Source organism: Electrophorus electricus, chromosome 5, assembly GCF_013358815.1.
Source record: "Electrophorus electricus isolate fEleEle1 chromosome 5, fEleEle1.pri, whole genome shotgun sequence".
NCBI lineage: Eukaryota > Metazoa > Chordata > Actinopteri > Gymnotiformes > Gymnotidae > Electrophorus > Electrophorus electricus.
In genome coordinates this window covers 25,378,620-25,403,043 of record NC_049539.1, presented here as the reverse complement: position 1 = coordinate 25,403,043, position 24,424 = coordinate 25,378,620, and the positions used below count along the sequence as shown (strand labels likewise).

At 38.5% G+C, this 24,424-nt stretch overlaps 2 protein-coding genes and 1 pseudogene across 2 annotated transcripts; all 3 read left to right on the top strand.

Moving 5' to 3' along the window:
• The first annotated feature begins 80 nt into the window (after positions 1-80).
• LOC113568855 lies at positions 81-2,365 on the top strand (annotated as a pseudogene).
• A 1,977-nt stretch (positions 2,366-4,342) lies between these two features.
• Positions 4,343-5,299, top strand: LOC113568827 (chemokine-like receptor 1). Its single transcript, XM_026996983.2, has one exon. The coding sequence runs from the start codon at positions 4,343-4,345 to the stop codon at positions 5,297-5,299; it is 957 nt and encodes a 318-aa protein (XP_026852784.2).
• A 17,606-nt stretch (positions 5,300-22,905) lies between these two features.
• On the top strand, positions 22,906-24,126 carry LOC113568920 (chemokine-like receptor 1). Its single transcript, XM_035526545.1, has one exon. The coding sequence runs from the start codon at positions 22,933-22,935 to the stop codon at positions 23,953-23,955; it is 1,023 nt and encodes a 340-aa protein (XP_035382438.1). The 5' UTR covers positions 22,906-22,932; the 3' UTR covers positions 23,956-24,126.
• The last annotated feature ends 298 nt before the right edge of the window (positions 24,127-24,424 follow it).

The window sequence follows — 24,424 nt, the reverse complement described above, 5'->3', positions numbered from 1 at the left end:
AACAATAAATACAAATGTTTGGGTAGAGTTCCTTCTTGTGGTTTTACATAGGAGTGATTATGGTAGCACAGATTAGAGTCATGTGTATGCATTTCAACACAGTGGTGGCTGAACAAACCAGGGTCGAAACCAAAAGGGCAAGGTAAGGGGAAATCCGAATCTTGGAGAAAGAACAGCCTGTGTCAAAACCAGAAGTGCAATCCAAAACCAGGTGGATAAATCCAAAAAAGGGACAGGTAAAAATCAGCAACGAGAAATACAAAATCAAGGTACGATTCACAGGCAGATATGTGTATATCATATCATACATATGATAAACAACTTACGTAGCGACAATGACCAGCAAAGGAAGCGGACACGGACAGGGGTTTAAATAGACATGGCAACACTTGACAAAGCCTGTGCACGTGTGTGCAATCCCAGGGGGGTGTGGTTACAAAACAGATAAACAATACACATGTGGATCCCCCACACTTAGCGGGCCGTACCATGTGGCTTATGGGGGAGGAGCAGTCCGTGACAGGTAGGCACTGAAACAATAATAAACGTTTCAGGTTACCATGAGAAACCATCTGTTATAGGCTTACCTTTTATAGGCTAAAACTGACGTTCACGTTGAGTAATTAGTGCCTTAAAGGTGGCTGTGGTAGCTCAGTGGAAGGTTGCTGGTTCAGGCCCCACCACTGCCAAGTTACCGCTGTACCCCTGAGCAAGGCCCTTAACCCTCAATCGCTCAAGTTGTACTCAGTTATAATTGTAAACCGCTTTGGATAAAAGCGTCAGCTAAATGCCATAAATGTAAACCTTAAAGAGACAGTAACAGTAAAAGAAAAATAAATATAATGAAGCCGAAAAGGAAAATGTATATAACAAGAAGCAATAAAAAGATATATTAAAATATGTTAAGAAATGGCAATGTCCCCTCTTACAAAAACAAACAAACAAACAAACAAAAAAAAAAAAAACAGTTTAAGATTAAGGACTTCATTCATCCCCGTGGGAAACATGGAAGCCAAATCACAAATATAAAAATCTCCCTGTGTAATAGTGGTTTATCTCGGTCTCCCCCTCTTTTTTATACCCCAACCCTCTCGATACATACGAAACTAACCGATGAAAAACTAACCCAGCGTTACGCAGTAGAATTATTGAACACATCAGTGCGGTTCGCAGATTAGACCACACTTCGCCTGTGGCACGCCATTTAGAGAAGCCAAACACTCTTCTAGATTTACGTTTCTTGGGTAAATCTAGACGATAGCACGTCAAGCTGAAACGTTTGCTCTTGTTTCACTGGCTGACATCTAATCATACTAATGGAATAAATTTGATCAAAATCTCAGTAGGAGTTCATGACTTTTTTGGTAGTATGCGGGTTACATTCTTCTTTGTAGTTAAATCCCCCCAAAGAATATATAAGTCTCAGAAAGAGATGCACTACAGACTCCTGCTTGATTTGATAAAGACACTGTCGTGTCCGTTGATGCATGAAAGAAGAGACCGGAAACAGTGCGTTACCTTGTGGCCTTTTATTAATGCAGAGCTCTGGAGATGTCACTTCACAGCGCTGTGCGAGTGAGATCCAAAGCATAACTTCGCAATTCACAGACTTATAGTTTTCTCGCCTTGCGCCACTTCTGCTTAGTACTTTTCCATTTCAGCCCTCGCCTCTAACTGTCACATATACAGGTCTTCTTGCACAATCACACATATGCACGTCTAAGGCATTTCCTGTTATGTCTGCACATACAGCAATTATTTTATTAATTCAAGCATTAATCCTGGGTCGTCTCTGCAGCATTCCATCCATCATTTTTTGCAATGTTCAGCAACATCTGGGCACAAGCTGGTGCCTGAACAACTATAGCACTAGTCAGTACAGTCATGAAACCATCGCTACAAGCCGGTTCCTTATTGGAATCCTCATCCTGTTCCTGATCATCATCACCTGTTACTCCATCATCATCTTCAAACTGAGAAGCAACCAGATGGCAAGATCTGTTTAAGGTCATGGCAGCACTCATTGTGACATTTTTCCTGTGCTGGCTTCCATACCAAACATTAGTGCTGATTGAGCTGAACCAAAGCATCCATGCTGAGGTCATCCCCATCTCACTCAGAGCTGGCACCTTGATTGTGTCAGCAAATAGCTTCCTCACCCGATACTCTACGTGTTCATGCGTAACGATTTCAGGAGAAAGTTCAAGAGCTCGCTGGTTTCAAAGATGGTGAATGCAATAGGAGAGGAGCAATGCACGCTGAGCCACTACCTGTCATGCTCCAGCTCTATGGATGCAGAGCTTCCACTCACATCTGGCCCTCATCTGGAGCTGTGGTAAAGAAATTAATGCAGTTCCATAACTAACTATTCTTTTAAGTAGGTAATGTTCCAGTTGAAAAAAAATGTAAATACACTCAGGTTTTCTAAGTACTTGAACTGAAGGTAAGGAGTGAGACCTCTGTCTGCGATTATGATCAAGTTCTGACCAATTTTCTTATGGATGCAAATTATGTCTAGTCTTGATGATAATCTTGATCAAGAGCTAAAACAGAATCAGCAAATTTAATTCAGCTCCAGATTGGATATATTTTAGTCCAAAAAATGCAATTTCTGATGCTCAGGCACAGTGTAAATATATATTGTAATCTGCATAGTCATGCTTTCATTCTGCAGTTCCTGTAGATTGTGTATGATGTGCATGATGATCTGTCATGATTAATGAACTGTAATAGTCTTGTTACATAAATATTATTGATTTACTTTTGTTGTCTGAAGGCATTCATTGCTGGATTTTGTTTAGCATGCATTAGATTTACAATAAGAACCTTCTCTACATGCATCATATAGCTTGTGTGTGTGTGTGTGTGTGTGTGTGTGTGTGTTGTTAAGAGGAGTATGGTGGTGGCTGGAGACGTTAGTTGATCTAACTGATAAGCTGTGAATCATTTTTAGCTCTCCATGTTACCTCTAGCACTGTGTGACTCCTCTGGTGCCAATTACCCAACAGAACAGTAGAGGCACTGCAGCACACAGTGGTAGGTGTAGGGGAAGTGTGACTATGTGGTTTGCAACACCTTCTTTCAGCCAAAAACTTTATTCAGTTCAGCAAGGAACTTGATGACATGAAGCTATACTAACACGAAAAGGTTTGCCATTACTGAAATTAAAACCACAAATTCTACACCAAAGCGAGAGACATCAAAAAGTGAGTCAATCATCATTCAAATCTGTACATATAGGCTACAGTCACTTACAGAATATACAGGACGTTGCAGTTAAGAAATTGCATTATTGTAGATATGTGTATTGTGCATATCTTTGTGAGATACTTCTATTGTATTACACAGGAAGCCCCAACCAATGTTATGCCTGCACAGTTAGTACTATGAATTTGATTCATTTGGTTCAGATAGTTTCAGTTTTACGTGTTGTACAATGTATGAAACCTTTCCGAAATGTACAGATATTGCCTTTAAATTGGACATGAATTAAATACTATTTTGAAATACTTGCTGAGTACCACAAACAGAAGACAGTGACTGGGTTGCTGTAAGACAGTATAGCAAACTGTGTGTACACTGCATGTAAGACCAAGTATGGAGATAATATGTAGAAAAATGGAGATAAAGATGAGGAGGCATTGAAAATTAGATATGGGCAGAAGAATAAAGAAAGAATCAGTCTTCCATGTCTGGTTCTGTCCCCTTAACTGGGCTGAAACTCACCCTGTCAAAGCATATCCTGACTAGTGAAGGGAAGATGACCAGTCTGCACAAATCTCATCATATATACAAACTCATGAAATACCTACATACTGATTGAATAGAATACCTAGACAGTAGAAGAGAAAATGTTTTGAATGATTTATTTGTATTTGTTTTACCCTGATAGAGAACCTCATTTTGACTAGTACTGTTTTAGGCTTGTTTGTAACAACAAAATAATTTTAACTACATGCAGTTTTTAGACACCTGTGTATGACATTTCATCAAAGTTAGGAGTGAGGCAAGAAACAAGCAAGTCTATTTTGTTGAGATAGAAGATAAAAAAAAAAAGAAAGAAAATTCACTTTATCAGCATAGCTGATTTGAGCAGTCTCTAGGTGGCTTGTAGAGGCCATCAGTAGCATCAGAGGCCATCAGAGCATCATTAATCTTATTTAATTTAGGATTAATCCTCACAGAGGTCTTGCTCTTTTTGTTATCTGAATCTTTACAGTTTACAGCTCATTATCAAACCTCATCTAGGAAGAAGTGAAGTCATTAAAAGAGGTTTTTGTTGTAAGTCAGAATAACATTTTCTGTTTCTGTTTCTTGATTCTGTACAGAATCTAGAGACATCATGAATCCCATCAAAGAGATACAAAATTACTATGATTATGACTACCCAGACACAACTGATACCCCAACAGTGTCTTCACCATCATGCAGAGATACGATGTGTGTGATCTTAGCAACAGCCAATGTGATCATCTTTGTGCTGGGTGTCACTGGAAATGGTCTAGTGATGTGGATCGCTGGATTCAGCATGAAGAAGTCGGTCAACACAACCTGGCACCTCAGCCTGGCCATGTCTCACTTCCTGTTCTGTGCCTTCCTGCCATTTTATGTCATCTATATGGTTAAAGACAACTGGGTCTTTGGGTTTTTCTTGTGCAAGCTCCAGTCCTTCATCATGTTCATTAACATGTTCAGCAGCATCTTCCTCCTCCTCATCATCAGCGTGGACCGCTGTGTGGTCATTATGTTTCCTGTCTGGGCACAGAACCAGCGCTCTGTAAAAACGGCCTCTGTGATAGTCATGCTGGCTTGGATTGTCTCAGCACTGCTTAGCACACCATCAGCCATTTACCGGAACATCAAGGAAGATCACATGACTACAATAAAAACGTGTTACTACAGATACACAGATGTTAAGAATCAAGACCATATTGCCATTGTAGTGTGCCAATTCATTTTTGGATTTGTGATCCCATTCCTGGTCATTGTCACCTGTTATGCTGTCATCAGCCGAAAGCTGAAGACCAACCAGATGGCAAAGTCCAAAAAGCCATTTAGGATCATGACAGTGCTGATTGTTTGCTTTTTTATCTGCTGGTTTCCTTTTCATACTGTTGCTTTCATGGAACTTGACACTAAATATCACAGTCTTGTTCCCACTGGACAAAACATTGCTGCCGCTCTAGCCACTGCAAACAGTTTTATGAACCCATTTCTTTATGCTTTCATGGGGAAGGATTTTAAGAGGAACTTTTATGCAATTCTGTCGAAGATTGAGAGTGCAATCGAGGAGGAGTGAAGGAGCACAGTCCGAGGAACGTCTATCACTAAGTCAGTTCAGGGGACATGAAACATTTGTACAGTTAATATTTTTCTGCAAATTTTGAACCTCACAGTCACAATACTTTATGTTGGCTGGTGCTTTCATAGTTTTGAGCATGTTGAGAAGATATGCATCAAAAGAAGAAATGTCCTGCAACACACTTGGGTGAGACAAGACACCCAAGTGATATTTTTACAAATCAAGCCCACATTTTTACTTGCACCTTTTTTTTTTTTTTATCTCTGCTGTCTCTTAACTGCTGTTGAAACATGAATAATATTTTCCACGGAAAACCACACGCTTCCTTTACTTCTTTTCTGAAAGGTCAAATGAACCACATGAGCAAATGAGGAAAGTGTCTCTGCTTAGTCAAGGCAGTTTGTGAACAATTTGACATGTCTTCGAAGAACCATGTAGTTCTGCAAGTGTTCCAAAAGCATTCGAGAAATGAAGATCAACTTAAATGGTCTGATGCCACTGAAGGACAATTTTACTGATAAACATCTGGAGCTCAGGGCACAGCACCCTCCTGTGTCAACAGAGTATGGTGGAAACAGCACTATCCTGCATCTACTACACTGATACCTGGAAGCAACAAGCACAGGAGGTTACAGGTGCTCCTAGGCAACTCGCTGACAAAGAAACTTGATGCTTCAGGGAATGGACAGTTATTGAAGGATGGAGAACACAAAGAAAACAAAAAGGTGTGGGGGGCAGGCACAAGTTTAAAAGTAAATAATAAAAGAAACAAACGAAACAAAAAACAACAAAAATAATCAATAATCCACAAAACTACTATACCACTAAAAACAGGATGTCATTACATATTGCCATTTATGATATTAAAGATGTTGGAAGGTTAGTTATTTGGAATACGTTTTTATATGTAGTCTTCTGTGTTAACTGTCAGATTTCCATATAAAATGTCTAGTGATGTTGAACAAGGTTGAGGGGCAAAATAAAAGATTGTATAATCACTTCACTCACACACTTTGAACAACACCTTATTGTACAAGCAAAGCTCAAGCAGTGTAATAAAATCTATCTGGCCTGTATAACATTGGTGTAGTTATAAATTTGCTGAAATTATTTTGTACTTGAATTGGAACAGTTTAGACATGTTACATTGCATTTAGCAGATGCTCTTACAGACATTGTTAATGTTTGCTTTTTGTAATAAACTTCCTTCCTTAAAATTGTTAGTTGGTAAAATTCAAAACATTAGGATATAATTTGCTAGGGGGAAATTTATCAATATACTGTTTGCAGCCTTTCAGATCACAAATAGCATAGAAAAATTTCAAGGTAAAAAATTCTAGACCAGGACATCCAGTTTAATATATAACTACAGTAACTACGTAATAATTAACCCAGTTGGACAGAGGGAGGCTAACTCGGATTCAAGCTTCCATATTTACACTAAAATTACGTATTAGTAGCAGCTGAATGTTTGTAACAGATCAGATGCTGTCAAGACAGAACATCAGTCCAATAATTCACATATTTCATTTAACATATCATTTTAGCCTACTGCCTAAATATTGTTTTGATACGTTTTCTGAATATATTGACAATTGCCCGACTAGCCTAACCATTAGCCAGCTACATACATGCTAATGAATACTAAACATGAGGAAAAGCAGGGCTTTCGTGATCACAGTATGGTGATCCATCGAAAACCAAACTTCAACCACAAAGTCATGAAAGAATCTTTAATCAAACCAGAATGATAAATATATTATTTAACCTTTGACTGAAACATTTATATTTTGTAACATTGCATGAGTAACACCTGCCATTAGGACTAACACCTTCCCTTAGGAGTATCACCTAACGTCAGGACAAGTTTAAATATACCAGTGAAAAATTTTAGTTAGAAATGGCAGTAAAGGAAGTTAATGGTTGAGAGAAGAAGGGTCTTTAGAAGTTTTCATACCTATGACACATAAAATACTTTAATATAAATTGTAATATACAATACCAGTATGGTTCACACCAAAATACGATTTCTGATGGTTCACACAACTTCAGATCAGCAGGTGTAGCCTCCCCTGCACGCCGATGTTCCCTGCTGTACTTCAGCAGCACGACACTGAGGTAAGTGACCATCAGACAGCAGGCCCTGATGTCTTATACTGCAAATAAGCAAAGTATGAAATCACAGCTGCTGTCAAGAATACTGAGCTGTCAAGTAACAACGTGATTTCATACATGTAACTCAGCGATTTTCACCTACTGATATACTGCACACCCGAAGGAACAGACAGGAGGCATGTGTTCTCGAGCCTGCTTCAGAGAGCATTTTAAATAATGCCATGACCTCAACTGTCCTCCTGATGGTACAGTAAAAGATGATGTACTGAAACCAGTATATGGAAACTCAGGAGGAACCTATGAGGATGAATGTACTCCTAAATGGGTTGTAACCTGTGTGTCCCTCCTCTCTGATCTGACCAGGTAATGGGTGTGTGATGGAAAATATTACTTGATCATGTATTATCATGTGATTCATATATAATCATGTTAATCCTTTCCATCATATAATCCTATATGAATAGTTTAGTCTGCACACTCTGTCTCTGTATATTGTGTGAACAAAACAACTGCTGAATCACCTGCTTCGTGATTTTGCATGTGTCGCGCGACTAATGCTGATAAAGAGGAGCTAGAAAACTGTGTCCGTCCTGGTGGAACAAAGCATCCCGGTATGTGCAAGAGTGTTTATCGCGATAAGGAGCAGGAAATGGGTAAACAGGACAACAGAACATCCCTTCCGGGATGTGAAGTTTAGATATAAGGAGCAGAGTCATTCTACCCCTTTAGAGCTTTTGCTTTAGAGCATTAGCTCTCACACAGCTGTGTTTTGTATGTTCTATTTTCTTTATTAAATTACTCTTTTAATCACGTCTGACTTGCTGTTTATTCAAATTTCCACCACAGGTGTAACACTAAGGAGGGCATATGGACCAGGTTCTAGGAGTAGTATGTGCCCTTGAATCTTGAATGATCTATAAGAGGGGAAAAAAACTATAATAGAAAATCCCCTTATAAAAAAATGACACCTCAGAATTAATGCCTTCAATGTTGTATTACATTTTACAGTTTTCTCAGGTATTGAGTTTAAGTTCCACTAATTAGTTTCACTATAATTATCACAATCTTCTTATTTTTAAGCTTTTTTAAGCAGAACTGACATCCTGGGCTTCTCAGCGTTGTGCTTACGTGAGGAAGGGCGAGGCTATTCTGTCTGTGTGATGGCCCGAGTGCCGCAGGGCGAAGAGCAGGACGCACGAAGTGACATACGAAGACAACGGCACTCACATATAACACAGGCGGTGAACATGAATACGAATATATTTAACATTGACAATAAGGACAAGCATTTAAACGACTTGAACAACGACAATGACCGGGGTGCGCACAATGAAAGGGGTTTAAATACACAGACAAAACACTAAGCAGGTGCAGGTGTGTGTAGGCGTGGTTACAAATAAACAAACAAGACCCTCCCACTGCATGCGGCTGGCCAAACGACGTCACTCGTGAGAGGCGAGCGTCCCGTGACGCTCCGTCACTAACTCGTCGGCTCTTACGATTGCGTCATATTGTTAAAGGCATATTAACTTAGTTTCACTCGTAGGTTAAAGTAACACGTGGGATACATTTGATACAGTTCACACACACACACACACACACACACACACACACACACACACACACACACACACACACACACAGAATATGTGTGAAGCTATATGATGCATGTGCAGAGGGTTCTTATTGTAAATCTAATGCCTGCTAAACTAAAGCCAGCAATGAATGTCTTCAGACAACACAAGTAAAACAATAATATTTATTATGTAACAAGACCATTACGATTCATATACATGAGGAAACACAAAGGAAAATAATCAGAACTGCAATTTAGTGCTCTGATTTGGCCAACCAAACTCTCCAGTCATAAGGACAACAGGTAAACTTTGTCTTTTGATGTTTTTAAATTTATTACAAGAGAAAGAACTTGTCTTCTAGGTCAGTGTTGGCACCTTTTCTGACTAAGAAGCGGTTTCCACCATCTTGTGCATTCAAATGCCAACAACTAAAATTCTATTAAAATGCATGTGTCTTAAATGCACCTCATGTATTTTCCTGTAAGGCTCTGCATGGTCTGGTATAAAACAGAGTTTCATATGAATGTTCACCTTAGAATATCCCCTGCGACGAATCAACTCCTTGATGAATTCTCTATCCTGCAGGTCAATTTTATATTGTTTCATTTCCTTAGCAAATTCTCTGTCTTTTATCAGGTCTTCAAACATTGTGAATCCTTGCTCTTCATGCTGTCTCAACGAGAAAACGAAAGTTTGAAGGTGAACGTGTCCAATATTGTTATGACTATTTTTATATTTCTATAATTTGTTTTAGTTGAAAACAGGATTATACATAAATTATGTTCAGGAAAAGCACATATTTAAGAATAAACAATATTAATAAACAACAATGGAATAATTTTGTGATGGATGGATGTTTTTTTCCAAATAAATAAATAAATAATACGTTGAATACTAAAATACTAATAACACTAATTAACAAATTAAAATTTGAATACTATTAACACTTATTTAGGTTTATGAGACAGTTAACATTAAATACAAGTGGTAATGCTGTACCTTCGAGTTTGGCTCCTTTTTCTTCATAAATTCCTCAAATAAATGAGAGAATGGACCATGGCCTTAAATAAGAAATACACGATAAATCTGGATTAAGTGTAATAAATGTTAATTGAACTGATTTGCTTCAAACATCAAACAATATCAACTCATATAGACTTGACTCCCCATCTACTTTATTCTATGTATTCTGCATTATGTTTGTACAATACACCAGTACCATTACCAGTACCAGTGAGACTCTGCTTACATCTTGGAACTTGACATATATGCACTCTCTACATATATATTATTTACTGTTTGTGTTTGATTTTATATATATATATATATATATATATATATATATATATATATATATATATATATATATATATATATATATAATGCATGGTGGCCCGAGTACCGCAGGGCGAGGGACAGGACGCACAGACTCCAGCGACTGGGACGTACATTTATTTACGTATAAATATAAAACGATAATGGCACTCACAAGCACTACAAACACTAAACCCAAACATGAAATGGTCTACAATAAAAAAACATGAATACGTTTACCAACGACAAAAGGAACATTACATCAACATGTTACATCCACAATGACCAACAATCCTGCATACTACGACAAGGGTTTAAATACATAAACAAAACAAGGTGCAGGTGTGTGCAGCTGTGGCCACAAACAATGATTCTCCCACTTCACATGGCAGGCTAAATATATATATATATATACTGTCAGTGCCTATATGTCAGGCTCCATAATGTAAGCAGAGTCTCACTAGTACTGGTAATGGTCAAACACTAATAGTCAATAATATTTTACCCAGGTCATGACACAATCCTGCAATCTGCACACAGAGTTCCTTTTTCTCCTCTTTCTCTTTCTCTTCATTTATTCTTTCTTTTTTTTGGGAAGATTTTTTTACAAGGTTCCCTGCTAAATGTGTCACACTGATAATAAAAATGAGATTAATTATCATTGTCGCCATACTGTTATTTGTAGCTAATGTCATAATTCCCAATAAAGTATTTCAAGTATAAAGTAATTGTACCCAATTACTTTATTATACCCAAAGTTGTGGGAAGCCCCTGGAAAGACATAATAACCTCATATATAACCATAATAACAATATATATAACCATATAACCATAATAACTAAGTTGTTTGATGTTTCTTAAGCACTGAAAGTGTGGAGTATCGATGATCTTCACCAGCAGAGGATGCATCTGAATGTGGCCATGGATGGGGTCATTGAAGACCTTGAAGATCTTCACAAAAAACACACACACACACATACACACACAAACACACATGCACATTGCTTAAAAATAATTAGCTAACTGCAAATGACAGATCTCCTTTTTAGTTAATATAGTGTGGTCCACATTATCTTATCTTAGTGATGTCTTTCTTGTTCTGTTCTGCCATTTTTAATCAGCTGCTTTCAAAGATCAGACCTCACTCTAAAGAAATAAAGTATTGTGAGATAGTGACTGAACGTTGTGAAGGTTTATAGTGTTTGTGTAATTAGAGTGATCATGTAGTGTTCCTCACCTGTGGGCCGGTCTGTAGACTTGTCAGCTGAGAAGCTTTATGACTGGTCCTACCAGTCTAGATCAACAAGTTAGTTCATTTTCAAACATCCTTTATTTGAAATGGAATGGTCTGTGGAGACCATTTCATAAATCTACATAGTAAACATATATACAAGGTGAGAGTTATACAAGGTCTCATGAATTTGTTTTGCACATCTCTCTAACTTGAACAATCCCCATTTAGACTCTCACAAGCTCTCACATCTATGGTCCCCATCACTGGTACTGGGTTTACTGGAGAAGCAACTAAATATAAGCTTAAATTACACACCAATTATGCTCCTCTATCTTTGTGAGCAGGTACAATGTATTTTGTTTTGTGTGCATTACAATTTAGCTGCTTCACATAGATATTAGTAATAACTAACTAGTTTTCTGTAGGTGCCTTAGACTTTTGCACACTGCTGTATATGTGACAGCATGAGATAATGATGCTCCACCTCTCTCACTCATGAGAGCTACAGACCACAGACAGCACTGACACGACTCCTCACAGTTTAGGTTGGATGAGTTAAAATATGTTTTATCCAACAAAAAATAAATAAAATTACTATTGAGATCTCAAAAGACAAAGCTAAATAAAGTTTGTACAGGGGCTCTGTTTAAACTCCTTTCCCTGACACTTCTTGTTCCTTTAGCCAGTAGCACCAGCTCTGCCAACCATTTGTGCTTATCCACATGCCTCACAACGCACTCTGCAAACTTAAATCAAAGCTCAAGAAGAGACTCTTTGAGACATAGATGATGAAAGCAAAGACATCTCTGTAAATGCGGTTGGCAGCAGAGTGAGAAAGGTCAGCTGTAGCAGTAATCCACAGGGTGGCAAAAAAATAACCAGCCAGGACATGTTGAGTTGGCAACAAAAGGTGCAACCCTTTGGCAAGACTGGTTCAGTATATCCCATTAAGGCATGTACTTAAAATTCTGCAGTATAACTGGCTGTACACTCATTATACGTTTTAACTTGGATTTCTTTATGGAGCTTTTAAGAATTATAAAGGAAACAGTCCCTAACCCATGTGAGTAACATAACCTGGGTTACAGTCTCAATATTGTATAAGCACATGCAAGATACTTGAGGTCGGTTTCTGACTACAAGACCATGATTGGCTGGACATTTTTGCATGGTAGGCGATTTTCAACTATAGAACTGACCAATATCCATTAAAATATAATTAATATGATAAAATTTAAAAGATATGCAAATAATTATAGAAAACTGCTTCTGCCATTGCACTCCAGGTGCGTTCACAGTTCTGCCCTCACACCGTGATGTAAATCAGAGCAGGTACTTGTCCTTCCAACAGCACTATTCTGATTTTAATTCTCCCAGATTCTCTCTCAGCCCCATTAAAACACAGTCTTGGACACAATGTCCCATAACCTTTTAATTAAACAACCTTGGCTGGATGTGAGCCTGCTAGATGCTACTTAAATCACCTGATAGCAACATGACCATTATGACCAACACGCCATGTTCTGGTCTGTGTGACTGCCGCTGTTAGCTTCCCTTATACAGTAGTGGCATTGCAGTGGTGTGTGTCTCTTATATTATTATGTTGTGTTCTTTATAAGCCTGTTGTGTTTGTCCCTCATATATAGATTGAATATATATATTAGCTGTTTCAGAAATTCCTGTGTCAGACGTTGGATGGTGCTGCAGGCAGCATAATGTTCACCACAGCCTCTGCAGACTCTTCCACGTCTGTCACACATGATCATTGTGAAAATGAACTTTGTATGCATTACAATTTTACTGCTTCACCTTGATACTAGTAATAACCTTTGATCAATGTAATTATTAAACTATCAAACAAAAGCTTGTCAGGAGGAAATAAATGAACTGTTCTTTAGGTGCCTAAGATTTTTGCACACTACTGTATATGTAACATGGCCACCTGATGCTCTCCTCTCTCATTCCTGTGAGATGCAGACCAAAGTCAGCACCAGCAGTACTCCTCACACTGTGTACTGTATGGCTGACATGGGACAGTGAGTCCAGCTGTAGGCAGAATACGTTCAGCTGACAGGGGACAGTGAATCCAGCAAATTATGAATGTTGCGCATATTCTGCCCAGAGTAAAAAACTGGGCTCCAGTTATGTTGAGAATTACTGCAGTAAAAAATCAGGTCAAGTCCTGGCTTAGGCCTGACAGCTGGATTTAGGGTAATTAGCCTGAAGTTGGACTGACAGAAATATTTATCATGGTACAGAAGCAGTTCCAGACAGTCAGGCAGAACTGAGTAACCCCTGTCCAGGTGGCTGCTGATTGTAGATGCAGGAGGGAAGTGTCTCTGCTGCACAATGTAGGCATTGGTGGGCACGGTGGTGGCATGGTGCCCATTGTGTTCCGTGTGCAGGGTGGTGTGGTCCCTGCCACTTCTAAGTTCTTTTTAGTCTTCATTCAACTTTTGCATTCAAAAGTCACGCTTGGTCCCTGTTTTCAGCTGTTACATGTTTTAACCAATTGATGTACCTGTTTATAGTAGATAAGTTGTGGGACATTCCAAGTATGTGGGACATTCCAAGTATGTGGGACATTCCAAAATTATGGAGGTAGCCACCACTTTGCAGTTATAACTCTTCAGAGAAGGCCTTTAAAAGTGTGGAATGTGTCTGTAGGATGTCATGCCTCAAAAGGGCATTTGTGATGTCAGGGTCTGATGTTGAAGGGAAGGGCCTTGCTGTATGTTTCAAATCCCAATCCCAAAGGTTTTCAGTGGAGTTGAGGTCAGGTCTGTGCAGGACACTGTTTTTATGTACCTCACTTTGTGCGCACGGGCATAGGCATGTTGGAAAAACTCTAACTTTTCCCACAATGTTGGAAGTAAATGCTTTTCTACAATGTCTTTAGCATAAGTATTATCTCTCAGTGGAATTTGGCAGTGTATGTGTGTGTGTGTGTAGTTTATCACTTTGTGACTAAGCTGTCATTGCTCCTAGATGCTTCTGTTTCACAATAACATTCACACTTGACCAGGACTGGCTTTTGGCATCCTATGATAGTTCCTCACTGAAAATCACTGAGCTCTTCAGTTTGACACATCTGTCAAGACTTCATGGCTATGTGCTTGATGTTATACACCTGTAGGCAATGACTGTGGATGAAACACCTACTTAATTGTTCAGAAGAAAACTAAACCAGAAATGTAACCTTCTGCTTTAGGGAGTGTTAAATGCTCAAGTTGTAATGGACCACGTGATGCATGCAAATTTAGTGGTTTTGTCACCTTTACATGACAGTGGCCAAGTGTTAAATGTGCAGAGATGCAGTGTGTTAAAGTGCAGAGATGCCTATAATAACCACTAAGTGTGAGGACAAAACATCACCTGTCCTTTTTGCAACATTGCAAAGTTGTGCATTTAAAAAATACACTATAAGTGAAGAGCTAATGAACTATATCCAGTATATACAGTGCCCATAATAAGTATACAGTGTACAGCATTACAGAATGTACAAAGAAAAGCAGATGTTTTTGCAAGTACCACCTTTAAGCATACAGTGGTAAGAGCTTCCCCCAACTGACTAACTTTTCTCACATCTTTTTATAGCTGTGAGTCACAGAGAAAACATGGTAACTCTCACTGTCACAGGGAGAAAGCTATTATGTAATATGGACTGGTAGTAGATGGTCATTGTTTCAACTAAAATTGTAATTAATTAAATTGGTAATTAATTACAAATAAATAAATACACATAATGAGTAAATGCACATATGCAAATAAACACGTTTTATGAGGAATTCTTTAGAATACTTTCACATTCTAAAGAGTTCCTTATGAAACCCAAAACAAACAGAGAAGAGAGTTTAAAAAGGTTTATGCCAAAGACAGGCCCTGTTTCACCTGAAGACACTCTCAGGTCATGAAGGCTTGTTTTAACAGAGCTCCTCAAATGAGCGTCTGTGATCAGTCAACAAAAATGGGTTGGAAAAAAGCAAGGGGTATCTAGTGAGACCAGCACTCAGTAGTTGTTGATGTAGGATATGTGAAATAAACAGAGGATCCATGCGGAGGTTGGAAACTATTCCTAGTGCAGTGCAATAAGAACAGAGAGAACGGCTGCTAGTGTAACAGCAGAAAGGAAAGGTGGTTCTACCTCAGGCTATCATGTGGTTAAGACCCACTGTTTGCTGTTTAGGTGCAGGTGAGCTACCTGTACACAGACAGACACACCCACTTATCCTCAGAACTGTTTACAACACATGGTGTGCTGAACCAGAGATAAAAATACAGCATGGCTGGATATTTTTTTAAAAATTGCTTATATATTGACAGGGATTCTGAAGCATTGCAAGTGAATCTGTTCTTTCCCAGTACAAACAAACAACACTTTTCATGTCTTTTCATGTTTTGAGGTCTTTTTGGGGTTTAGCTTAGGGCCAAGCTTAGCAGGAGCACCTGTGAAGTCACATTAAGTGTTTTCAGCATGTTCAGCTGTCCTGTGTCACTCTGCATGTGGTAGATCTGAAAGTTGACTGACTACCTGTCACAGGTTAATGACCTGCCTTAAAGTGAGTTCCAAGGAAACCACAGAGCACATGTTAAATGGGCAAGTATTTTAATATTCATAGAAAAAAACAAACTCATTAGACAATACAAGTATTAACATTTTGTATTAAAAACTAGATAGTCCATTAATAAATTATTAATCTAAAATATCTATACTATTGAAATCTAAATATATATACACTGCTGCTGATGGATTTTGAATCTCTCTCATATATTTAGCAATGTACTGGAATGTACTATAGTAAAAAAAAGTAGAGATTCAAAACTGTAATAAATTACACAAAGTTTCCATACAAGCAGAAGATGCAGGATGTTTCAGACACAGGTTCTTCATCCAATAAATAAACAAATAAACAAACCCAACAATAAGATGCAGGTGAAACATGGCAAACATGGCACCTTAATACACATCACTGTATCAGAGCTCAGTCCTAACAAAATCACTTAAACATGTATCAGTAGAACAAGACCTTCTACAACCAGACTGTTAAGCTTAGTTCGTATGTTTCTCAAGCACAACTATGAGACCAGTTATCTCCAGTAATCCTGTTTGATTATAATAGTTACAGACACATAACTCTCCCCACAGGCCAGTCTGACCAGGCAGATACTCCATTGACTAATATAAACTTTATTTATTTCTCCAAGCTACTCCAAGCCAAGCCACTCACTTCAAAGCTGTTTAAAGGATTTCCATAGTTTGTTAAAATCCTTTATATATTCAGTTATCTTTTCTGTGAAGTAAGCCTTTCTATTTATTTCAATTACTCTATTGACCTCATTCTTTTGTTTTATAAATGTGCCCAACTCACATCATCCTTATTTTTAATGTCTATTTCTCTTCTTAGTTCGTTCCAAAATATCACTATTTATCCCACTACTATTCTTTGATTTATTCTTACATTATTAATGTAGCTAATTTATCTACATTGTCTAATGATTTAAAACAGATGTACTTATTTTGGTGGCATAAACAATAGGAAGAAAAAAATAACTCGGCCAATTTCAAGAGTATCTAATATTGCAGTTTAAGTTCAGTCAAGGTAAGTACATGGAATGTAATTTCCAGTCTTGTGGTTTTCTGCATGCAGCTGACACCAAATGTACTATTTGAATTCTGCAATCGGGGGAGCTGGTGATCGATGATTCAAAACCTGTAGGTTAACAGAGTTAAAGTTAAATACTCAGACATTAATGAAGGGAACTGAATAATAGAACGAAATAATCCATTAGTGTTCACTGTATCACTTACATGCAGTGGGGTTTCCTGAAACAGGATTAAAGCCTAAAAAGACAAGATAGATATGGAATTATTGTACAAACTGTGTAGAATATATCAACTACTGCATGACAGATGTAGTAGGAATACGTGAGTATTAGCTGTATTAACTATGTGAACATTGTTAACTCTTAGACGGGTATTTTGCGTGTTTGCCTTTGGATCTGTGATGAGGAACTGCTAGTGTGAATGTGTACATCTGTTTAAAACAGAATAGCACAGATGACAGTATGAGGGTAAACATGTCAGTGTGGTGAAGATCAGTCTAACATATCTAGAGGTTAAAGAAAAACCTGACCAGAATCACAAAATACTTGATACCAGATTTGTATCAAATATCAATTTTGATATGGAAAGCAAGTTATGTACATATAAAAACCACTATGCTCAATAAATCATTTGTTTTCTTTAACATTAGATTAGACTGCATCCTCCCTTACCAGATCTCTTCTTATTATTCTTCCACCGGAAGAAGAATCCAACAGCAATAAAGACCAGGAGGAGAACAGCCACAACTATACCAACAATGACGCGAACCGACCATCAACCTGAAACACCAGTGAGTTACATCACTGTAGACTCCCATTAGCTGTGTGTACAATTTAATAATTTAGAACACAGAGATATACAGCCTTTTGTCAGATTTTTCCTACCTGTGTTCAGGGCCCTGCGATCAGCCACTCTTAACACTAAGTCCTTCTCCAGTCCACTGTGATGAACTACACAGGTGTACTCATTCTTGTCCAGCTCCTCAGGTTAGACTGCCAGAATGATTCTCTTCTGGAAGGTTCCGTTATGGTTGCGTAACGTCTCTGTGAGCTCCACGTTTTCATGCATGGTTCTTTCCAATCTTCTTCCAGGAGATCATCAGTCCTCTGGGGAGGAAACCTGTAGCATGACACACCACTGGAGAAGAGGACTCCTTCTGGAACAGAGTCTCCTCAGGAGGAACTGAAGAGAAACAGAGAGATAATGAGAAGGAAATTAAGAACACACAGCGGTCCCGATATGTATGCAGATAACAAGATAACACGCAAAACACACTCAAGAGAGGATACAACACAATACCAGAATGCCATAGTCAACATATTCTCAGCAAACTAACATGTAATGCTGAGTGCTGGACAGTATGGAAGTCTTTGATCAGTGCAGACTGTTTCCAGTCATTCTTTTTCACATTCATTTCAAAATGTAAGTGGTCAATTTTAGATCAATAACTGACAGAACATCCATCTTAATAATGTTGGCTTTCTGTCTAGTAATGGATGATGTGAGAAGTGATTGATGCTGAACTGACTGACAGGCCTTTCAGCCAATCACAACTGTTTTTAAGCACTACTTCATCCATCATACAAAAAAACCCACTCAAGAGTCAGACAAAACTTCAATACGGGAGCTGAGAATGTTTTGGGTTAAACCATGTGGAAGTTACACACAGCAATACCATGGTCTTTTTATTACCATTCCCACAGGAATACCATAAAGCTTATGAATATTCCTGTTGTCACCACAAGAACCTTTCATTTTGTTCCCAAACCAGCATATTTCTCCAATGATTTGTATTACTTCTATCCCCAATCCCATACAGGTCTCTATGTAAAGATCAATGTTCTCAGATGTACTTCTCTGTGGGTTAATAATCTTTTCTTTGTGCTGGTTATTCCTTTATCCTGCCAAAAAAACATAAGTCTGAACAGCAGGGTTACAGTGATGAGGGGGAATGCAGTGTGTCTGAGAAGCAGGTGCAGTTACATTAACAGAGCAGATCACACACTCTACCTTTTCTCTCTGCATACTCCTGTAACCACTGATAAAGGTGTTCTCCAGGTAGTTTGTTTGGTTCACACTATAAGCAACATCAGAATCCCACACGTTTGGTAATTTGAACTTTATCATTAGATGCAACCCAGGTGTGTGTGTTCAGATTCAGACTGATGCCTCAGTCGATCTTTTACATGGTTTTTGTTACTTGCATTGTTCTACCTTTTCACTCCAGATACTCTTATAACTGGATTTGACATGGATTATTTTTTAGCATCATTAACAAAATTAAATTATTAGTTTATATTACTGTTATAGCAGCTATTACTATTTCTAATGCTAATATACTAATAAAAAACAGTGTAACTGTAAATGTCCACTTGTGTAATTAGCTCCATCAAAAGTTGTCTGTCTAATGTGGGAAAACAATAAATACAAATGTTTGGGTAGAGTTCTTTCATGTGGTTTTACATAGGAGTGATTATGGTAGCACAGATTACAGTCATGTGTATGCATTTCAACACAGTGGTGGCTGAACAAACCAGGGTCGAAACCAAAAGGGCAAGGTAAGGGGAAATCCGAATCTTGGAGAAAGAACAGCCTGTGTCAACACCAGAAGAGCAATGTAAACAGTGTAACTGTAAATGTCCACTTGTGTAATTAGCTCCATCAAAAGGTGTCTGTCTAATGTGGGAAAACAATAAATACAAATGATTACATGTAGTGTGTGACGGGCCTGGCAGAATCGGACGCTTACGGAAATAAAACAGGAGCTTTAATAGGGTTAAACACAGTGGTGGCTGAACAAACCAGGCTCCAAACCAAAAGGGCAAGGTAAGGGGAAATCCGAATCTTGGAAAAAGAACAATCTGTGTCAAAACCAGAAGAGCAATCCAAAACCAGGCAGATAAATCCAAGGGGCAGGCAAAAATCAGCAACGAGAAATACAAAATCAAGGTACGATACACAGGCAGATATGTGTATATCATATCATACATATGATAAACGACTTACGTAGCGACAATGACCAGCAAAGGAAGCGCACACGGACAGGGGTTTAAATAGACATGGCAACACTTGACAAAGCCTGTGCACGTGTGTGCAATCCCAAGGGGGTGTATATAACAAGAAGCAATAAAAAGATATATTAAAATATGTTAAGAAATGGCAATGTACCCTCTTACAAAAACAAACAAACAAACAAAAAACAGTTTAAGATTAAGGACTTCATTCATCCCCATGGGAAACATGGAAGCCAAATCACAAATATAAAAATCTCCCTGTGTAATAGTGATTTATCTCGGTCTCCCCCTCTTTTTTATACCCCAACCCTCTCGATACATAACAAACTAACCGATGAAAAACTAACCCAGCGTTACGCACTAGAATTATTGAACACATCAGTGCAGATTAGACCACATTTCGCCTGTGGCACGCCATTTAGAGAAGCCAAACACTCTTCTAGATTTACGTTTCTTGGGTAAATCTAGACGATAGCACGTCAACCTGAAACGTTTGCTCTTGTTTCACTGGCTGACATCTAATCATACTAATGGAATAAATTTGATCAAAATCTCAGTAGGATTTCATGACTTTTTTGGTAGTATGCGGGTTACATTCTTCTTTGTAGTTAAATCCCCCAACAGAATATATAAGTCTCAGAAAGAGATGCACTACAGACTCCTGCTTGATTTGATAAAGACACTGTCGTGTCCGTTGATGCATGAAAGAAGAGACCGGAAACAGTGCGTTACCTTGTGGCCTTTTATTAATGCAGAGCTCTGGAGATGTCACTTCACAGCGCTGTGCGAGTGAGATCCAAAGCATAACTTCGCAACACACAGACTTATAGTTTTCTCGCCTTGCGCCACTTCTGCTTAGTACTTTTCCATTTCAGCCCTCGCCTCTAACTGTCACATATACAGGTCTTCTTGCACAATCACACATATGCACGTCTCAAGTTCAAGTTCAAGTTTTATAGATTTACTATAAGAACCCTCTGCACATGCATCATATAGCTTCACACGTATTCTGTGTGTGTGTGTGTGTGTGTGTGTGTGTGTGTGTGTGTGTGTGTGTGTGTGTGTGTGTGTGTGTGTGTGTGTGTGTATTGTTAAGGGGAGTATGGTGGTGGCTGGAGACGTTAGCTGATCTAACTGATAAACTGTGAACCATTTTGTTATCTGCTGCTCTATCACTGTGTAACTCCTCTGGTACCAGTTTCTCAACAGAACAGTGGAGGCACTGCAGCAGACAGTGGTAGATGGAGGGGGAGTGTGACTATGTGGTTTGCAACACCCTCTTTCAGCCGAAAACTACATTCAGCTCAGCAAGGAACTCTATGATAGGAAGCTTTACTAACACGAAAAGGTTTTCCATTACAGACATTAAAACCACGAATTCGACACCAAAGTGAGAGACATCAAAAAGTGAGTCAATCATCATTCAGATCTGTGCATATAGGCTAGAGTCACCTTACAGAATATACAGGAAGTTGCATTTAAGAAATTGAATTATTGTAGATATAATGTGTATTGTGCATATCTTTGTGAGATACTCCTACTGTATTACACAGGAAGTCCCAACCAATGTTATGCCTACACACTTTAATATTATACATTTGATTCATTTGGTTCAGATAGTTTCAGTTTTACATGTGTTATACAAAGTAGCAAACCTTTCCAAAATGTACAGATATTGTCTTTAGGTTGGACATGAATTAAATACTATTTTGAAATACTGGCTGAGTACCACAAACAGAAGACAGCTGGTAACAGTGACTGGGTTGCTGTAAGACAGTATAGCAAACTGTGTGTACACTGCATGTAACACCATGTATGGAGATAATATGGAGAAAAATGGAGATAAAGATGAGGAGGCACTGAAAATTAGATATGGACAGAAGAATAAAGAAAGAATCAGTCTTCCATGTCTGGTTCTGTCCCCTTAACTGGGTTGAAACACCCTGTCAAATCATATCCTGACTAGTCAAAGTGAAGGGAAGATGACCAGTCTACACAAATGCATCATATATACAAACTCATGAAATACCTTCATACTGATTGAATAGAATATCTAGACAGTAGAAGAGAAAATCTTTTTGAATGATTTATTTTGTATTTGTTTTACCCTGATAGAGAACTGAGAACAACCTTTTTGACTAGTATTGTTTTAGGCTTGTTTGTACATTTAACTACACGCAGTTTTTAAACACCTGTGTATGACATTTCGTCAAAGTTAGGAGCAAGGCAAGAAACAAGCAGGTTTATTTTGTCGAGACAGAAGGATAAAAAAGAAAAAAAGAAAATTCACTTTAGTAGCATAGATGATTTGAGCATTCTCTAGGTGGCTTGTAGAGGCCATCAGTGGGAAGCACTGGACTCAGACATCTGTGGGGCTTAAAGTGTAACTGGTGTAATTGGTGTGAGAGTCCTGGCTGGGTACCATACTGGGCAAGACGCTGCAATTAGGCTGTTCCATAAAAAGAAATATATAACCCAACAGCCTTTTTATTACAAATATCTGCACATTTTAATACAAGTTTAAGATACTGAATGCTGGACACATAGGTGCCACTATTAATATTCACTATTCAGGAGCATCATTAATCCTATTTAATTTAGCATTAATCCTCATAGAGGTCTTTCTCTTTTTGTTAGCTTAATCTTTACATTTTACAGCTCATTATCAAACCGCATCTAGGAAGAAGTGAAGTCATTAAAAGAGTTTTTTGTTGTAAGTCAGAATAACTACATTTTCTGTTTCTGTTTGCTGTAGAGAATTAAGAGGCATCATGAATTCCATCGAATTGATGCAAAATTACTATGATTATGACTACCTCAACACAACAGATACCCCAACAGTGTCTTCACCATCATGCAGAGATGCGATGTGTGTGATCTTAGCAACAGCCAATGTGATCATCTTTGTGCTGGGTGTCACTGGAAATGGTCTGGTGATTTGGATCACTGGATTTAGGATGAAGAAGTCGGTCAACACAACCTGGTACCTCAGCCTGGCCGTGTCTGACTGCCTGTTCTGTGCCTTCCTGCCATTTCATGTTGTCTTCTTGGTTAAAGGCGACTGGGTCTTTGGGCTCTTCTTGTGTAAGCTCCAGTCCTTCATCATGTTTATTAACATGTTCAGCAGCATCTTCCTCCTCCTCATCATCAGCGTGGACCGCTGTGTGGTCGTTATGTTTCCTGTGTGGGCGCAGAACCAGCGCACTGTAAAAAAGGCCTCTGTGATAGTCATGCTGGCTTGGATTGTCTCAGCACTGCTTAGCACACCATCAGCCATTTACCGGAACATCAAGGAAGATCACATGACTTCAATAAAAACATGTTACTACAGATACACAGATGTTAAAAATCAAGACCATATTACCATTGTAGTGTGCCGATTCATTTTTGGATTTGTGATCCCATTCCTGGTCATCGTCACCTGTTATGCTGTCATCATCCAAAAGCTGAAGACCAACCAGATGGCAAAGTCCAAAAAGCCGTTTAGGATTATGACAGTGCTGATTCTTTGCTTTTTTATCTGCTGGTTTCCTTTTCACACTGTTGCTTTCATGGAACTTGACAGTAAATATCACAGTCTTGTTCCCACTGGACAAAATATTGCTGCCACTCTTGCCACTGCAAACAGCTTTATGAACCCATTTCTTTATGCTTTCATGGGGAAGGATTTTAAGAGGACGTTTTATGCACTTCTGCTGAACATTGAGAGTGCAATGGAGGAGGAGCAAAGGAGCACAGTCCGACGAACGTCTATCACCAACTCAGGGGAAGGCAGACTTTCGATTACCGTTTAAGTGTCCTGTGTATGGTTTTGTCAGTCATGAAGATTATCAAACAATTAGGCAAAAAAAGAATGTAGATATATTTAGGTTTGCTAATGCAATTTTGCCTCTTGCAGAACTCACTCATGTTATCTTTGTCTAGAGTAGTCTTGGTTTATATGGAAAACAACTGCATTTATCTACTTAAAAAGCATTTCAGGGGACATAAAACATTTGTATAGTTCATATTTTTCTGCAAATTTTGAACATCACAGTCACAATACTTTATGTTGACTGGTGCTTTCATAGTTTTGAGCATGTTGAGAAGATTTGCATCAAAAGAAGAAATGTCCTGCATCACACTTAAAGGGAAAGGGTGGTATTGTTAAAAGTCCACATTGTTACCTAAGGCTTGTAACTTGATGAATTAAGCCACATTTAGTAATTCTGCACAATAACTAGCTATCACAGGAGGCCACCATGATGGACTACAGGGAACAAA